The following is a 14,185-nucleotide window of genomic DNA, read 5'->3' as shown; positions in this document are numbered from 1 at the left end:
AGCATCTCATATTTAAAGAAGGGAAATTAAATTTCAAATAAAACGATTAGTTTTGATATTAAAATTCAACAGAAGAGATTAATTATTACTTCAATCATAATCAGCATTGGCCAAAATACAAATAGATATAGAGTCTCTGGATCAAAATTTACAGAAATCAATTAGTTCTCAGCTGGTAGTCTCCGTTCTGGGTGATATACCTGACCCATGGCAATGCTTGGTATCCGCTCTTCTCTATGATTTTCAAATAGCGAACCTGAGAAGAAATTAATTTATTTGAAAGTGAAAAAATGAATGTGGAAATAAATTTCACCTGTATTCCAGAGGTAGTGAAATAGGGTATTTCGAATTTGACCTGGATGGGCGGTTTGCCCTCCGAGTCCTCACTTTCTACGCTGGGCAAGCCAAAGTGAGCCCGCATCAAGTACTCCTTGCCGCCCTTTAGAAAATTCATGATAAACTCTGCAGATTAAAATTGATAAACTAATTACGGGGAATGATTTGATGGTCCAGTTAATAGCGTTTTGCTCCGGGGCGTATTTGACACTGCCGATGGTGGTTTTGAATTTGGGTGTGTCGGCATCGGCTGGCACTGGAATGATGATCTCCACATTGTTGGCAGTGGAACGCCGCTTGAACTGAGATTTGGCTTTGATCATGTACTCGACGCGACTGTGAGCGTGTCTTTCAATCACTGACTCGATCCAAATCAAAGGTTTCACCTGAAATTAAAAATGAATTCAATCTCTAAATATTAAAGTGGTTCTATTCCCTATTAAAAAAAAAACAAATTCAATGAAAACCTTACATGTGTGTTTAATCTGTAGGACATGAGCTCGAATTCACCATCCGGAGGGATGAAGGAAATGGTGCGGTCATTCTCGAACCTTCGAATAGAATTTTAAATCAATCTTCGTGAAATGAAAATTATACCAAAATATAAAAAAAAAAAAAACTTGTAAATGTTGTGAATCCTTTTATTTGAAAATTACCTAGAGAGCCTGACGCACTGGTGGAACTTTACATCCTCCAACTCGACGGACTTTGATTTACCACGGCCGGTGCTTTCAAAGAGCACTTTGTCGTTGAGCCCAAGACGCAGCTCCGGCATTCCTGATAAGTACACCCTCATCTTGATTGCTCCGACAATTTCGCTTCGCAAAACGTTGCCATTTGCATTGGCCTGTTGAAAAATAATTTTAATATTTTGTATTCATTTTAAAAATTAAATTTACGAGAAGGTTGACGGATTCGATGACGTCAAGAAAGACCTCGTTCTTTCTATACTTGATGCCTTCCGAACGCCACGAAACGGCGTTCGTCACTGCTACGGGCGGTCGGGGTTGAATTTCTAATTTGTGACCCTCTTGAGTGATGTACCTAAATTCAAACACCATTAAAAAATCGATTTTTAATATCAAGTAATATTTTTACTCTTGCAAAATTTTGCTGTCTGTGGTCTGCGGATAACCAAAGTCGAGGAGTTCGTCCAGCAGTTCGTAGATTACGACAAAGTTGTCTCGTATGCTCTCCTCCTCAAGTTCCTTAAAATACTCAGTCATCACCTAAATTAAATTTTTTTTTCATTAAAATAATAAATTTAATATTTTTCTTTCTAAATACTTGGACGATTTTGTGGAGAAAGACAAAGACAAGAGCAATGTTGGCGTTTTTCTTCGAAGTTGATACGACGTACAGGTTGTTGTACTTGATGTAGGCGAAGGTGCACTCGTTGGTCTGCAGGATGGGCGTCAGGGTGCCTTCCTCCTCCTTCTCCATCAGCAGGGGCATAAACTTCTCGATCACGCCGAGGTCGATGTCGCCGCGATAAGTGCGCGAAATCAACACCTATTGATGGAAGAACAAATTTACAAATAGGTTTAGATATTTTTTTAGGTTTTAATTGACAAACCTTTCCTTTTATGTCCAACAAATAGATTGCCGACGACGACATAATGGAAGAGGGGTTGTTAGCAGCCTTGATTGGTATGAATATGTTTCTCCAACCTGAAATTAAGTTTGCAATTTATTTTTGAGTCGGCGTTGTATAAAAATTTGATTAAGAAAAGTCAAACAAATATGGGCGTGTCGAAAGTTTTAAAATCAAAAATTTTTGTTTTGGAGAGGAAAAAAATTGCAGGCTTGTTTTGAAACTTCTGAATTGAATGCTCTCAATCTCAATGAAGACTAAAAGGGAGCAAATAATTATTAATTAATGTCCCTTCTTGTCGGCTACATCACACAGCTGAAAAAGGAACAGGTGCAGTTGACAAAAAGTGGTTCAGCGTAAAAGACGTTTTCTGGCCCTTTTAATAGAGAAAACTTAATTACCTGTCCGTAAAAAAATTTAAGGAGACTCCAGAAATGCTTCAAAATCACGACCGGTCCAGAATTTCCCTTTAAAACGTCTAAATTTCGTGCAGAAAGATAAATTTTTGCACCTGCATTTAAGTCAGTCGACGTTTTCCAGGTAAACACCAAATATAAACCGGTTCAGTTGAAAATTATCAACAACCGGTGAACCGGCCGTGTTAAATTACAAATAACCGGATACCGGTATCGGCAGATAAAAACCTCTTTGAATGTTTTCTTTTGTTATAATTTGGCAAATTTTATCTGATTGCTTAATCAGTTAAGTAAAAATGATTTTGGAAATTTGAATGACTGTATGAACAAAATTCTCATTTCATTGGAGCAGGAAAAGATTTAAGTGAGAAATTCTTATTCCTGCAGACGTGGAGACAAATAAAAATTATCAAGGAGGTCAACAAATTGTCTCAAAATGCCCATCCCATTTTTGCATTATAAACAAACAACAAAAAAATGCATTTTATTTAATATAATTAATTTCAGCTGCATTTACAATCTTCATAACGGCTATTATATTGATTGAAACAGTTGAACGCATCATAATTTCATAAAATTGCGCTGCTGCACGGGAAACTAAAATTTTGCTGGTTATGTTATGAATTGGATAGAGTTAGCAATATTTATGGATATAAAATGGCATCAAGATATTTAATGAAATGTTGCTCTATGGAAGTTTTAATGAAGGGAAAGAAATGAGGTATATACATATTTATATAATAAACCAATTATTTCAGTCATATTACACATTAAATCTCGCATATCATAATTATTAAATTTATAATGCAACGCAACATAAACGAAGCAAATAAACAAGTTAAGTAAAATTTATGCCTTTATCTCTGTAATAAAATTTAATGATTTAGTCAGTGTGCTAGGATTAGAAAAACATTTTCATTATGACTTAGTTATAGAATTATAGATACAGAAGTATCAATTATGTATTGCTTATGCTTTCTAACGGGAAAAAGTTGGGTGGCCCTGAAAAGGGCCGATTTTCGCTGTTGGTGATGCTAACAGCTTAGCCGCCGAAGCCGTACAGGGTGCGTCCCTGCCTCTTCAGAGCGTAGACGACGTCCATGGCGGTGACGGTCTTCCTCTTGGCGTGCTCGGTGTAGGTGACGGCGTCGCGGATCACGTTCTCAAGGAACACCTTGAGCACGCCGCGGGTCTCCTCGTAGATGAGTCCGGAAATACGCTTGACTCCGCCACGGCGAGCCAGACGACGGATGGCGGGCTTGGTGATGCCCTGGATGTTGTCACGAAGAACTTTGCGATGACGCTTGGCGCCTCCCTTTCCGAGTCCCTTGCCTCCTTTGCCACGGCCAGTCATGATGATGCTGAGATGCTTCTGTCGAAACAGATGCTTCTGGTAACAAACACGGCCTATATATGTACCAACGGTCGCAAGCAACGAACGGTTTTGTCGCCGACCAATGAGAGACGAGTGCGAGACCGTTGGCGAGGGGCGGGGCTTTGGTTTGTAATAAATACAGCACTTTGCTGATGAAATTCACTCGTCTCGTCGCTCATCCGCAAGAGAAGAACTCACCATGGCCCGTACCAAGCAAACCGCCCGCAAGTCGACCGGAGGAAAGGCTCCCCGCAAGCAGTTGGCCACCAAGGCTGCCCGCAAGAGCGCCCCTGCCACCGGAGGAGTCAAGAAGCCCCATCGCTACAGACCCGGCACGGTCGCTCTCCGTGAGATCCGTCGCTACCAGAAGAGCACTGAGCTGCTCATCCGCAAGTTGCCCTTCCAGCGCCTCGTCCGTGAAATCGCCCAGGACTTCAAGACCGACCTGCGCTTCCAGTCGAGCGCCGTCATGGCCCTGCAGGAGGCCAGCGAGGCCTACTTGGTCGGCCTCTTTGAGGACACCAACTTGTGCGCCATCCACGCCAAGCGCGTCACCATCATGCCCAAGGACATCCAGCTGGCCCGCCGCATCCGTGGAGAGCGTGCTTAAGCAGTAACAACAACGGCGAAAAATCGGCCCTTTTCAGGGCCACCAAAATTTTCAAGTAAAATTACTAAGCAATTCAAGATATTTAGCGAATGATGAGAAAAATTCGGAATTCAACTGCCACAACCTTTTCGTTCTTGAAGATTCATAGATTTTCATGAGTGCAGATCTTACATCTAATCTAAATTCTCTAGGTAGTTAGTTCATATTATTATAAATTGTATCATTTATATGTTGAATAAACGTTTAAGTGAGCTGGCTTATATCTTATATTTGTAAATAATGAAAAATTTTACAGCGCTTTTTCTAAAGAGGCTGACGTTAGCGCGATGTTACATATTTCTTATTTCATTCAGCCTATAAATCACATAATATGTTGCCTTCTTTATGTATTTTATCAATATTAAAAATAATTTTTCCATCAAATTTGTACTGCCAATGTGATGTATTACTGAAAATTATTTCTGCAGCGCTTAACTCCCTTTAATTAAATTATTATGTAATTGAAATGATGAAAAGCATGGTTTCCAAAATGTAGAGAAAATTAGTTTGGTACATACATAATTATTATGAGGGGTAATTTTTTCAGAAAGCAGGGTGATCTGCACAAATTTAAAGTTGAGAATTATGAAAATATAAATAATTATAAGGAGTTTATCTGAATGTTAATTATTGTTCAATATAAATAATTGTGGAACTCTATCTTAGATTGGCACAGCTAGCTGTAGAGTAGAACAGGAAACTTATTAATTGCATAAAATTAAAATATAGTGGCTAGCGGAATCCTATTTATTACAACGACTGTCGTTAAATGTGCCACAAACTCGTAAAAATATTTTGCTATTTGTCGATGATTATGATTTAAAATGTAATCTTTCTTGCAATTAATTTAAATTTCTTTTGAGCAGGGAAAAGACCCACGTTGCCTACACTTTTCCTAACTAACGGGATATCTTATTAATTAGAAAAATTAACTAACTCTTTGTTTTGCTACTAATAGATTTAATTAATATTATTACACGTATGATTGATTTGCTCCTCATATTGCTAGCTTAGCTCTTAATTGAATCATTTGCGGCCCTGAAAAGGGCCTTTTCTGGCAGTAAATTAGTAATTTAATATAAATTAATTGGAATGAAGGTAATAATTTTATTCCTGAGCAACTTTCTTGGCTAGTTTCTTGGCGCTGGCCTTCTTCATCACAGGGGTGAAAGACTTTTTGGCGAAACGCACGTTCTTCCTCAAGGGGGTCTTGGGAGCCACCGGGGCAGTTTTCTTGACTGATTCCTTCTTCGGGGCCGACTTCTTGACCTGCTTTTTGGGGGCGAGGAACTCCTTGGGGGCGATCTTGAACGAGCCGGACGCGCCGGTGCCCTTGGTCTGCACCAACTTGCCGGTGGCGACGGCCGACTTGAGGTAGTTGCGGATGAACGGGGCCATCCTCACGACGTCCACCTCGTAGTTGATGGCGATGTACTTCTTGATGGCCTGCAGGGACGAGCCTCCGCGCCCTCCGAGCTCCTTCATGTGGGTGATCGCGGCGATGACCATCTGGGCCGTCGGTGGGTGCGTCGGTTTGGTGACGACCTTGTTGGTCTCGGCACTCTCGGCGGCGGAGGCCTCGGTGCCAGCGCTCGTCGTGCTCTGCTTCTTCACTTGCTTAGCTCGTGCCATGTCAACGAATGTAAAAAATCTTTCTGTCTGTCCTCTGTCCTGGTTCGGGGTAATAAAAATTAGCTACGAAAATGACAGGTATTTATACCCAGCGTACCGAGTCTCAGGTGAAATTTAGGCCGCGCCTATTTAGAGCTTTCTTTGCCTCATTGGTCATTTTGGTTGTAAAAAATGTAAAAATACATGTACTCTGAAAAACAATAGCTTTCTTTATAATATTTTTTTTTTAAGTGTAAAAAAATAATTATTTTTTTCGGAAAAGAATTTCATAATAAACTAGATCAATTTTTTCTAATTTAATTCAAGATTATTGTTGACCGGGTTTTTAAATAGATAAAAAAAGGAGAAGTCGAATTTAAATACTTACATATTAATTAATTGCAAAATAAATTAAAGTAAAAGAAATTCAAGTCCTTCCAAAACTTTTAATTCATTATAATATGGGATTACAAAACAATCATTGGATTGATGATGAAATAAAAAAAAAGTTATATCCAATGGGCCTGTTAAATAGAAATTAATCTTTTCTTTATATTTTCTAAAAATGTTTTATATACAATACAAATTTTGGCTCATTTTTCTACTAATAATTTTAATTGTATATTTAGACCATACGGAAACCAATTTTCGAAATATTATTGTAAAGGCGATAGTTGTGGTTTTCCATTTTGCACGAAAGATAGATACTGCAAGTTGGGCAGGTGAGCGAGGAACTCGGCGTTGAAAGTGATGATGATGAAGCTGCGGAGATGCCGCTCTTCCGAGCGACTTACAATTAGATTTTAACTACAATTTTAATATATTACAAATAACACCCCCTCTCCTAAATAAAAGAATTAAAAATTGACCATAATTATTAATATATAACATAGAAAAAAAAATTTACACACGCGCCAAAAATTATAATGGCAAAAATCTATTTATCTCTTATTATCATATTTTAACCTTCTTGACTTCCATTTTGAGTGTTTTTAAGTTTTACATTTTAGAAAAACTGGGCAGGACTACTGAATTATACTTTATCTTAAGCAGTGGTTGTGTTAGTCTGCTTGAGAATGATTGTTGATTAGTTTTCATTACAATAATTATGTAATTGAAAACAAATTTAATTACTTATAAGATTTACGTGGAAAGTGACTATGATATACATTATTGCTTATGTATTCTTATTGGAATTATTTGGGTGGCCCTGAAAAGGGCCGATTTTCGGAGTTCTGATTACAACTTATGCCTTCTTGTCGGTCTTCTTGGGGAGGAGGACGGCCTGGATGTTGGGCAGGACACCTCCCTGGGCGATGGTGACGCCGGAGAGCAGCTTGTTCAACTCCTCGTCGTTGCGGATGGCGAGCTGCAAGTGACGGGGGATGATTCTCGACTTCTTGTTGTCGCGGGCGGCGTTGCCGGCCAACTCGAGGACTTCAGCGGCCAAGTATTCCATGACGGCGGCCATGTAGACGGGGGCGCCGGCACCGACTCTCTCGGCGTAGTTGCCCTTCCTCAACAGACGGTGGATTCTGCCGACGGGGAACTGAAGTCCAGCACGGTTGGAGCGGGTCTTTGACTTTCCCTTCACCTTTCCACCTTTTCCACGTCCAGACATGATGAGAGAGTTGGGAGTTGCGGCGGGGTCGGATCGACGAAACAGATACTCTATGTTTTTCAACAGCTTGTTTATATATCAATATGCCGGAGTGGGGCGCGAAACGGGTCGATCGTAGCAGCAGCGCCCCCCGAGCCAATCAGCGGAGAGGAAACTAGCGTGGCGCTGCGATCGGCTCGCGCTGCACTCCGGCCTTTTGGAATATAAACTGCGACCAGCGCAGGCGTCAACATCAGTTGCCACTGAACCGCACTCATCATGCCACCCAAAACCTCCGGAAAGGCCGCCAAGAAGTCGGGCAAAGCCTCAAAGAACATCACCAAGTCCGACAAGAAAGGTAAGAGGAAGCGCAGGAAGGAGTCCTACGCCATCTACATCTACAAGGTGCTGAAGCAGGTCCACCCCGACACCGGCGTCTCCAGCAAGGCCATGAGCATCATGAATTCGTTCGTCAACGACATCTTCGAGCGCATCGCCTCTGAGGCCAGCCGTCTCGCTCACTACAACAAGCGCTCCACCATCACCTCCCGGGAGATCCAGACCGCCGTCCGTCTCCTCCTGCCCGGCGAGTTGGCCAAGCACGCCGTTTCCGAGGGAACCAAGGCCGTGACCAAGTACACCAGCTCCAAGTAAGCTGCGCCACAATATCCAGCGGCAGCGAAAATCGGCCCTTTTCAGGGCCACCCAAATCTTTCAAGTAAAAGTTACTAAGCAATAAAAGAAATGGTTTGAGAAAAAGTACTTCTTATAAAAGTACTATCGTATATGGCGGAACTCTTATCTATATAGAGTGGAAATTCAACACAAATGCATTAATCATAATTATCATAAATAATGAACTTCGTATGTTATATAGGAAAAATAATTCAGTACATTTTAGTAGTGTCGAAAATACTCTATATTGCCAATTTGCACATTATATCACATCACACTTTATGTGTTAAGTCAAAGTGTTTGTTCATACACATCCATAAATATAAATTATGTTAGTCTCAATCTGAGTAGTTTAAACTCACATAATACATGAACCTGGCATTAGAACGGCATCAACCTTTTATAATTAATATTTTTCCCAGTCTCATTACAAAGCTGTGTGCTTCAAGTTTTAAATTTTAGAGGTACATCGACTTCATATATAATCACAGCTTTCACAATAACTTTTGAAAGTTTGTTAATCTACTTTCCATTACTTTTTACAACCTCAAGTCGAGGAGCACAAACTGGAAGAAGACGGACGAACTGCACGAACTCTGAACGTGGCTTTCCACTTATTTTGTATTCAATCTTCTTCACTTTCTGCAGAATGCGTCCCTCGACAAGCTGTTGGGTCAAAAGCAACAGGTCAGCAGAGGGGATGCAGTCTTTAGACATTGAGATTTCCTCCACATTTGGTGCAGTCAGGACAAGGGGCAACAAATAAGGTGGAGAATTATTGGTCTCATCAGAATTTTTGTACTTGAATGTTTGAATGAATTGAAAATGGTTGGCTGTCACGGAATATGACGAGTCTTCAAACGACATTTTACAGCTAACGTCAAATTTGCGAAGGTGAGGACACTTTGCAAGCAACTCGTACGGGTCCACAACCAGGTACTTGTCTTTCACAGCAAGTTCTTCTAGTTTGCCTCCGCAGTCGGCGAGCACTTCGCACAGGTCTTGATCTTTGACATCGGTCAAGGTTAATGACCTGAGATTTGAGAGACCATTAAAGCTTTGACGGTGCAGCAGGAGAGGCCCCGAAATGAACAGTTTTTCTACGCAGGGCACTAAATCATAATCAAAGGCATCGACAATCTCCATTTCTCTCAAGGAGAGTTTTCTGTTGGTCGTGCAGATGGGACGGTGGTTGTGGAAAACTCTACCCCCTGAAAGGTACTGCAGGTGGGGCAGGTGAGCAAGGCATTCGGCTTTGAAGAAATCCAGGTAGTGGGTCTGCTCTTCTCGAAATGCCTGAGAATCGTTCAGAGAATGAAATAAAAGTTCAGATAAAAATAAAGTTTTTGCACTTACATCGTTTTCAATCATTCCAACATCCCAATCATCCCAAACGATGTCCAGACTTTCCAACCTTTGCAGGGCAAACAAGGCTCTCAAGATGTTGTCGTCGACGAAATCAAATGTGGCGGATAACGAGTGTAGATTGGGAAAGATTTGCGAAATCCGAGTCAGGTCATCCGCAGTGCACTGGTAGCCTTCGAGACTGATGTGCTCCAGCTTCGGAAACCTTTTGAGGTACGGAAGGACACTCTTGAAGGTACGGATCTTGGAACCCAGGTTGTCCGTGATCCTCTCCAAATTAGGACATCTTTCGACGAGCAAATTCCACATCTGTTCTTCAAGATTGTGGTACGATCTGATGATGGCAAAATCAAACTCCTTTGTGTGGTCATTCAAGAACACTCGTCCAGCGAACTTCAACATCCACTTGGCCATTTCCAGCGTCTGATCATATTTGTAAGAGCCTCTGAGGTGCATCTCGACGTGACTTTGGATTTCCTGCTGCAACAAGGGAGCTGAAATAGTGGGGAAAAATTCAATAATGTGCTTGAACTAATTTTGGAATAGTTACAAACTGAAAGAAGGGTTGTTTTTCCACATGCATCACTAGCCAATAATTTTTCCATGGCCTGCTCTTTCAATTGTCTGAGGTTCCTTAATTTGGATCTTTTTATTCGAGCTAACTTCCGAAGTGTCTCAGGCTCCAAATCACTAAAAAAATTAAAGTGAAATCATGATTTTTTTCTGGGGGGAAACCTCCTATTTTTATTTAAAAAAAAATATTAACAATAATAATAAATTTTAACAGTTTTATATATTTTCAAATTTATTAAATTTTATTAAATATTTAATTTCAAAAGAAAATAATTATAATCAATCAAAAAATTAATTATAAGAAAATAAAGGTCTAAAAATGTGTTGATATAATGAAGCACATGAAGAAAATATAGAAAAATTGGTGAAATAATTAATATAGTGCATATTCAAGAGGGGTGATCTAAAAAAAATAAATAAATGGAAAACAAATCTTTAAAGTTTCAATTATTATAAAACAGACAAAAAAACCATATACCATATTCTGTAGCTTTTTAAATACATGTTGTACTTTTCGGCATGTTTTGGCATGTCCTTGGTAGTGGTTATGATGAAGTTTTGAGACATTGACAGAAATTGCTGGGCTCTCTTTTTGCAACCGGCAAACAATTGATTTGCAGAGATCATGTTATTCATCGTCGTCTTTCGATCCAACCTCGGGCTTGTTTCGTCTGCTGAGCTCGATATGCTGCACCTGTGGAATGTGACAGCATAGAATAAATTTCACACATTCATTATAGCAAAATGCACGGATAAAATACATTTTGATACGAAAATTTACGCACAAAATTAATTAAAATGAACCATTATTTAAATATTCAAAATATATCAAAAGATTTATAGTTTGTGATTGATAATAAATCTGAAATAACTCGGATGAAATGAGAAATCAAACCTTAACTTGATGCCGAATGCCGCTGAACTTGTGTGCAAATTTGCTATCACTACTCACAAGAAAGAAACAAGAACAAAGACGTCAAAATGCTATCACGTTGCAGCCCCTGCTCAAGAGGAAACGCCCCTGCTGCTACCAGTGTTGCCAACCACCTCGGAGATAAATAAGCAATAAGCAACCTTTAGAAACATCATCAAAACAAGCCGATGCGGTAGTCTTGCTGTTCCTTTTAATTGTGAGATTAACTTGATCGCTAAATAATTTCATCACGGTTTCTCATAACAAGAAATAGTTAAAAATGGTTGTCCGGGAGTACAACGACGAGTTGAAATACCTGGAGAGATTGACTCCACACAGCTGGAAGATAAAAAAAGGCTTCCAGCCCAACATGAATGTTTGTTTTTATTCCTAAAAATTTGTCTCTTCCTCGATTGAAAAATTGTTCCACTGCAGGTCGAAGGCGTTTTTTACGTCAACGAACACCTGGAAGAGTTGATGTTCGAGGAATTAAGGAATTCGTGCCGACCTGGCATGATTGGTGGTTTCCTGCCAGGAATGAAGCAAATCGCAAACGTCGCCGCTCTGCCTGGAATCGTGGGAAAGTCCATCGGACTCCCAGACGTCCACTCCGGCTACGGCTTTGCCATCGGTTAGTATTTTAAAAATAAAATGTTGAAAACTTTTAAATAATTATATAATTAAAAAAAAAAGGAAACATGGCTGCCTTCGATATGTCGAATCCGAACTCGATTGTTTCTCCCGGTGGCGTCGGCTTTGACATCAACTGTGGGGTTCGCCTTTTGAGGACCAACCTGATGGAAAAGGACGTCCATGATGTGAAGGAGCAACTGGCCCAGAGCCTCTTTGACCACATACCGGTCGGTGTGGGTTCAAAGGGAATTATTCCCATGAATGCAAAGGATCTCGAGGAAGCTTTGGAGATGGGAATGGACTGGTCCCTTCGAGAAGGTACAAAATTTATTGCTTTATAGTTTGAATGATAAATTTCAGAAAAATTATTGTTAAAATTTTAAAGCAGTTAATTAAAGGTTCTTAATCATTTTCATTCTATTTTCTTTCAGGTTATGTTTGGGCTGAGGACAAGGAGCACTGTGAAGAATACGGCAGGATGTTGAACGCCGACCCGAGCAAAGTGAGTGTCCGGGCCAAGAAAAGGGGCCTTCCCCAGTTAGGCACCCTGGGCGCTGGAAACCATTACGCAGAAATCCAAGTGGTCGAGGAAATCTTCGATAAATTCGCAGCTACCAAGATGGGAATTGACTCGGTTGGTCAGGTCTGCGTGATGATCCACTCGGGCAGCAGAGGTTTCGGTCACCAAGTGGCCACCGGTATGGTCGCTGTTACGGTCCATGGAAATTAAAACTAAAGAGGAAAATTGCAGATGCTCTGGTTGAGATGGAGAAAGCCATGGCCAGGGACAAAATTGAAACCAACGATAGGCAGCTGGCCTGTGCCAGGATTGGCTCAAAGGAGGGTCAAAATTACTTAAATGCGATGGCGGCAGCGGCCAATTTTGCCTGGGTTAATCGCAGCTCCATGACATTTCTTACTAGACAGGTTCGATAAAAAGTTATACTTGTATTTTTACAATATTTTACTGTCTCAGTTTGATAACACTTAAATTTTTGTTGCAGGCGTTTGCAAAACAATTCAATGCATCTCCGGACGACCTGGACATGCATGTTATTTACGACGTCTCACACAATATTGCCAAAATCGAAGAGCACATGGTCGACGGTAAACTCAAAACACTTCTAGTCCACAGGAAGGTTTGTTTTATTTGTAATAGAAATTAAAAATTTATTAAAATATGGAACTGAAGGGATCAACCAGAGCTTTCCCTCCTTACCACCCCCTCATCCCTGTCGACTACCAATTAACGGGGCAACCTGTTCTAATTGGCGGGACAATGGGCACCTGCAGCTATGTTCTGACCGGTACTCACCAAGGAATGCAAGAAACATTTGGATCAACTTGTCATGGAGCTGTAAGTACTTTAGAGAAATTTGAAATATTTAGACATTAAATTTTTTTGAAAATTTTCATGTTAGGGTCGGGCACTGTCGAGAGCCAAATCTCGCCGCAACATTGGATACCAGGACGTCCTGGACAAACTGCAGGAGAGTGGAATCTCGATCCGAGTGGCCTCCCCAAAACTGGTGATGGAAGAAGCTCCCGAGTCTTACAAAAATGTAACTGAGGTCGTGGACACTTGTCACGCAGCTGGAATAAGCAAAAAGGCCATTAAACTGCGACCCATTGCCGTCATCAAGGGCTAATTACTAATTTATTAGCAATTAAACTCCAGCCTACTAAAAATTTCTCTAGCTGCGAATTAAATAATTCAACCTGTCGTACTTGCGATAAATACCGTAAGTGAGTGATACACTGAAAGTCTCAAGTTTTTTTGTAAAATTAATAAAATACTATAATTGATATTAAAAAGAAAGACACTTTTTGTTGATTTGAAATCCAAACATGGCTAATCAGGAAAGAGTGGCTAATTATAAGGAAATTTGCTGTAAATCGGATAGATGAGGGACTGCGGTCAAGAGCCAGGACTTCCTCGGAGACTGAAAACAAAATTTAAGACCTTTTGCCGCATTAATCCCTTCAAATTTTATCCTTTCTGTAGCGCTACAATGGGCAACAAAGATTACGCACGAGGGTATGTACAATTGTACATAGTGTGTCAAGTTTACTTTTAAAGTTTTAAATTTAAACCCTTCAAGATATATGTACTCCAGCTCTGCGCATAACGAGAACTTCGGGGAAGCGCTACCTGTCAAAAGTCACGACAAAGTTCTCTGAGATCACCTTCAGCATGTTGAGCTGCAGGACTCGTAATTAAATAATTCTACCTGTCGTGCTTGCAAAAAACACCGCAAGTGAGTCTCACTGAAAGATCGAGTTTTTTTGTATAAAAAAAAAAAAAAAAAAAAAAAAACATGTTGAATTAGAGAAATTTTTTGTTGTTTTGAAATTGAAACACGCGGTTGGTTAGGAAGAGAGCAGGGCTTCACTGCTCTGCATACGGCTCATTAGAAGGAAATTGGCTGTAAATCGGATAGAGGA

The 14,185-nt window shown here is 40.3% G+C and overlaps 8 protein-coding genes across 9 annotated transcripts; 3 read left to right on the top strand and 5 right to left on the bottom strand.

Moving 5' to 3' along the window:
* Window positions 1-35: 35 nt before the first annotated feature.
* On the bottom strand, window positions 36-2,483 carry LOC132204804 (AP-1 complex subunit mu-1). The gene is made up of 10 exons (XM_059633582.1): window positions 2,332-2,483; window positions 1,913-2,007; window positions 1,624-1,848; window positions 1,435-1,565; window positions 1,236-1,380; window positions 993-1,183; window positions 809-887; window positions 492-722; window positions 314-439; window positions 36-256 (listed from the first exon to the last, which is right to left on the bottom strand). The coding sequence occupies exons 2-10, from the start codon at window positions 1,952-1,954 to the stop codon at window positions 158-160; spliced, it is 1,269 nt and encodes a 422-aa protein (XP_059489565.1). The 5' UTR covers window positions 1,955-2,007; window positions 2,332-2,483; the 3' UTR covers window positions 36-157.
* Window positions 2,484-3,230: 747 nt separating this feature from the next.
* Window positions 3,231-3,713, bottom strand: LOC132204806 (histone H4). Its single transcript, XM_059633584.1, has one exon. It carries the CDS (start codon window positions 3,698-3,700, stop codon window positions 3,389-3,391), a length of 312 nt encoding a protein of 103 aa, XP_059489567.1. The 5' UTR covers window positions 3,701-3,713; the 3' UTR covers window positions 3,231-3,388.
* A 193-nt stretch (window positions 3,714-3,906) lies between these two features.
* Window positions 3,907-4,480, top strand: LOC132204389 (histone H3). Its single transcript, XM_059632877.1, has one exon. The coding sequence runs from the start codon at window positions 3,921-3,923 to the stop codon at window positions 4,329-4,331; it is 411 nt and encodes a 136-aa protein (XP_059488860.1). The 5' UTR covers window positions 3,907-3,920; the 3' UTR covers window positions 4,332-4,480.
* Window positions 4,481-5,399: 919 nt separating this feature from the next.
* On the bottom strand, window positions 5,400-6,043 carry LOC132204441 (histone H1A, sperm-like). The gene has a single exon (XM_059632942.1). It carries the CDS (start codon window positions 6,000-6,002, stop codon window positions 5,478-5,480), a length of 525 nt encoding a protein of 174 aa, XP_059488925.1. The 5' UTR covers window positions 6,003-6,043; the 3' UTR covers window positions 5,400-5,477.
* Window positions 6,044-6,956: 913 nt separating this feature from the next.
* On the bottom strand, window positions 6,957-7,624 carry LOC132204805 (histone H2A-like). The gene has a single exon (XM_059633583.1). It carries the CDS (start codon window positions 7,600-7,602, stop codon window positions 7,228-7,230), a length of 375 nt encoding a protein of 124 aa, XP_059489566.1. The 5' UTR covers window positions 7,603-7,624; the 3' UTR covers window positions 6,957-7,227.
* A 226-nt stretch (window positions 7,625-7,850) lies between these two features.
* Window positions 7,851-8,310, top strand: LOC132204498 (histone H2B-like). The gene has a single exon (XM_059633030.1). It carries the CDS (start codon window positions 7,861-7,863, stop codon window positions 8,233-8,235), a length of 375 nt encoding a protein of 124 aa, XP_059489013.1. The 5' UTR covers window positions 7,851-7,860; the 3' UTR covers window positions 8,236-8,310.
* A 155-nt stretch (window positions 8,311-8,465) lies between these two features.
* LOC132204255 (uncharacterized) lies at window positions 8,466-11,211 on the bottom strand. The gene is made up of 5 exons (XM_059632643.1): window positions 11,090-11,211; window positions 10,673-10,888; window positions 10,172-10,311; window positions 9,613-10,115; window positions 8,466-9,552 (listed from the first exon to the last, which is right to left on the bottom strand). The coding sequence occupies exons 2-5, from the start codon at window positions 10,828-10,830 to the stop codon at window positions 8,779-8,781; spliced, it is 1,575 nt and encodes a 524-aa protein (XP_059488626.1). The 5' UTR covers window positions 10,831-10,888; window positions 11,090-11,211; the 3' UTR covers window positions 8,466-8,778.
* A 29-nt stretch (window positions 11,212-11,240) lies between these two features.
* Window positions 11,241-13,550, top strand: LOC132204307 (RNA-splicing ligase RtcB homolog). 2 transcript variants are annotated; one of them, XM_059632752.1, is made up of 9 exons: window positions 11,266-11,324; window positions 11,382-11,483; window positions 11,543-11,738; window positions 11,801-12,058; window positions 12,172-12,438; window positions 12,492-12,667; window positions 12,745-12,879; window positions 12,933-13,097; window positions 13,162-13,550. In XM_059632752.1, exons 2-9 carry the CDS (start codon window positions 11,388-11,390, stop codon window positions 13,387-13,389), a joined length of 1,521 nt encoding a protein of 506 aa, XP_059488735.1. In that variant the 5' UTR covers window positions 11,266-11,324; window positions 11,382-11,387; the 3' UTR covers window positions 13,390-13,550. The 2 variants fall into 2 exon arrangements, with proteins under 2 accessions (XP_059488734.1, XP_059488735.1); XM_059632751.1 differs by having other exon boundaries at window positions 11,241-11,483.
* The last annotated feature ends 635 nt before the right edge of the window (window positions 13,551-14,185 follow it).

This window comes from Neocloeon triangulifer, unplaced genomic scaffold (genome assembly GCF_031216515.1).
Source record: "Neocloeon triangulifer isolate White Clay Creek 2 clone unplaced genomic scaffold, ASM3121651v1 ptg000022l, whole genome shotgun sequence".
Classification (NCBI taxonomy): Eukaryota; Metazoa; Arthropoda; class Insecta; order Ephemeroptera; family Baetidae; genus Neocloeon; species Neocloeon triangulifer.
This window is presented reverse-complemented; position numbering and strand designations above follow the sequence as displayed.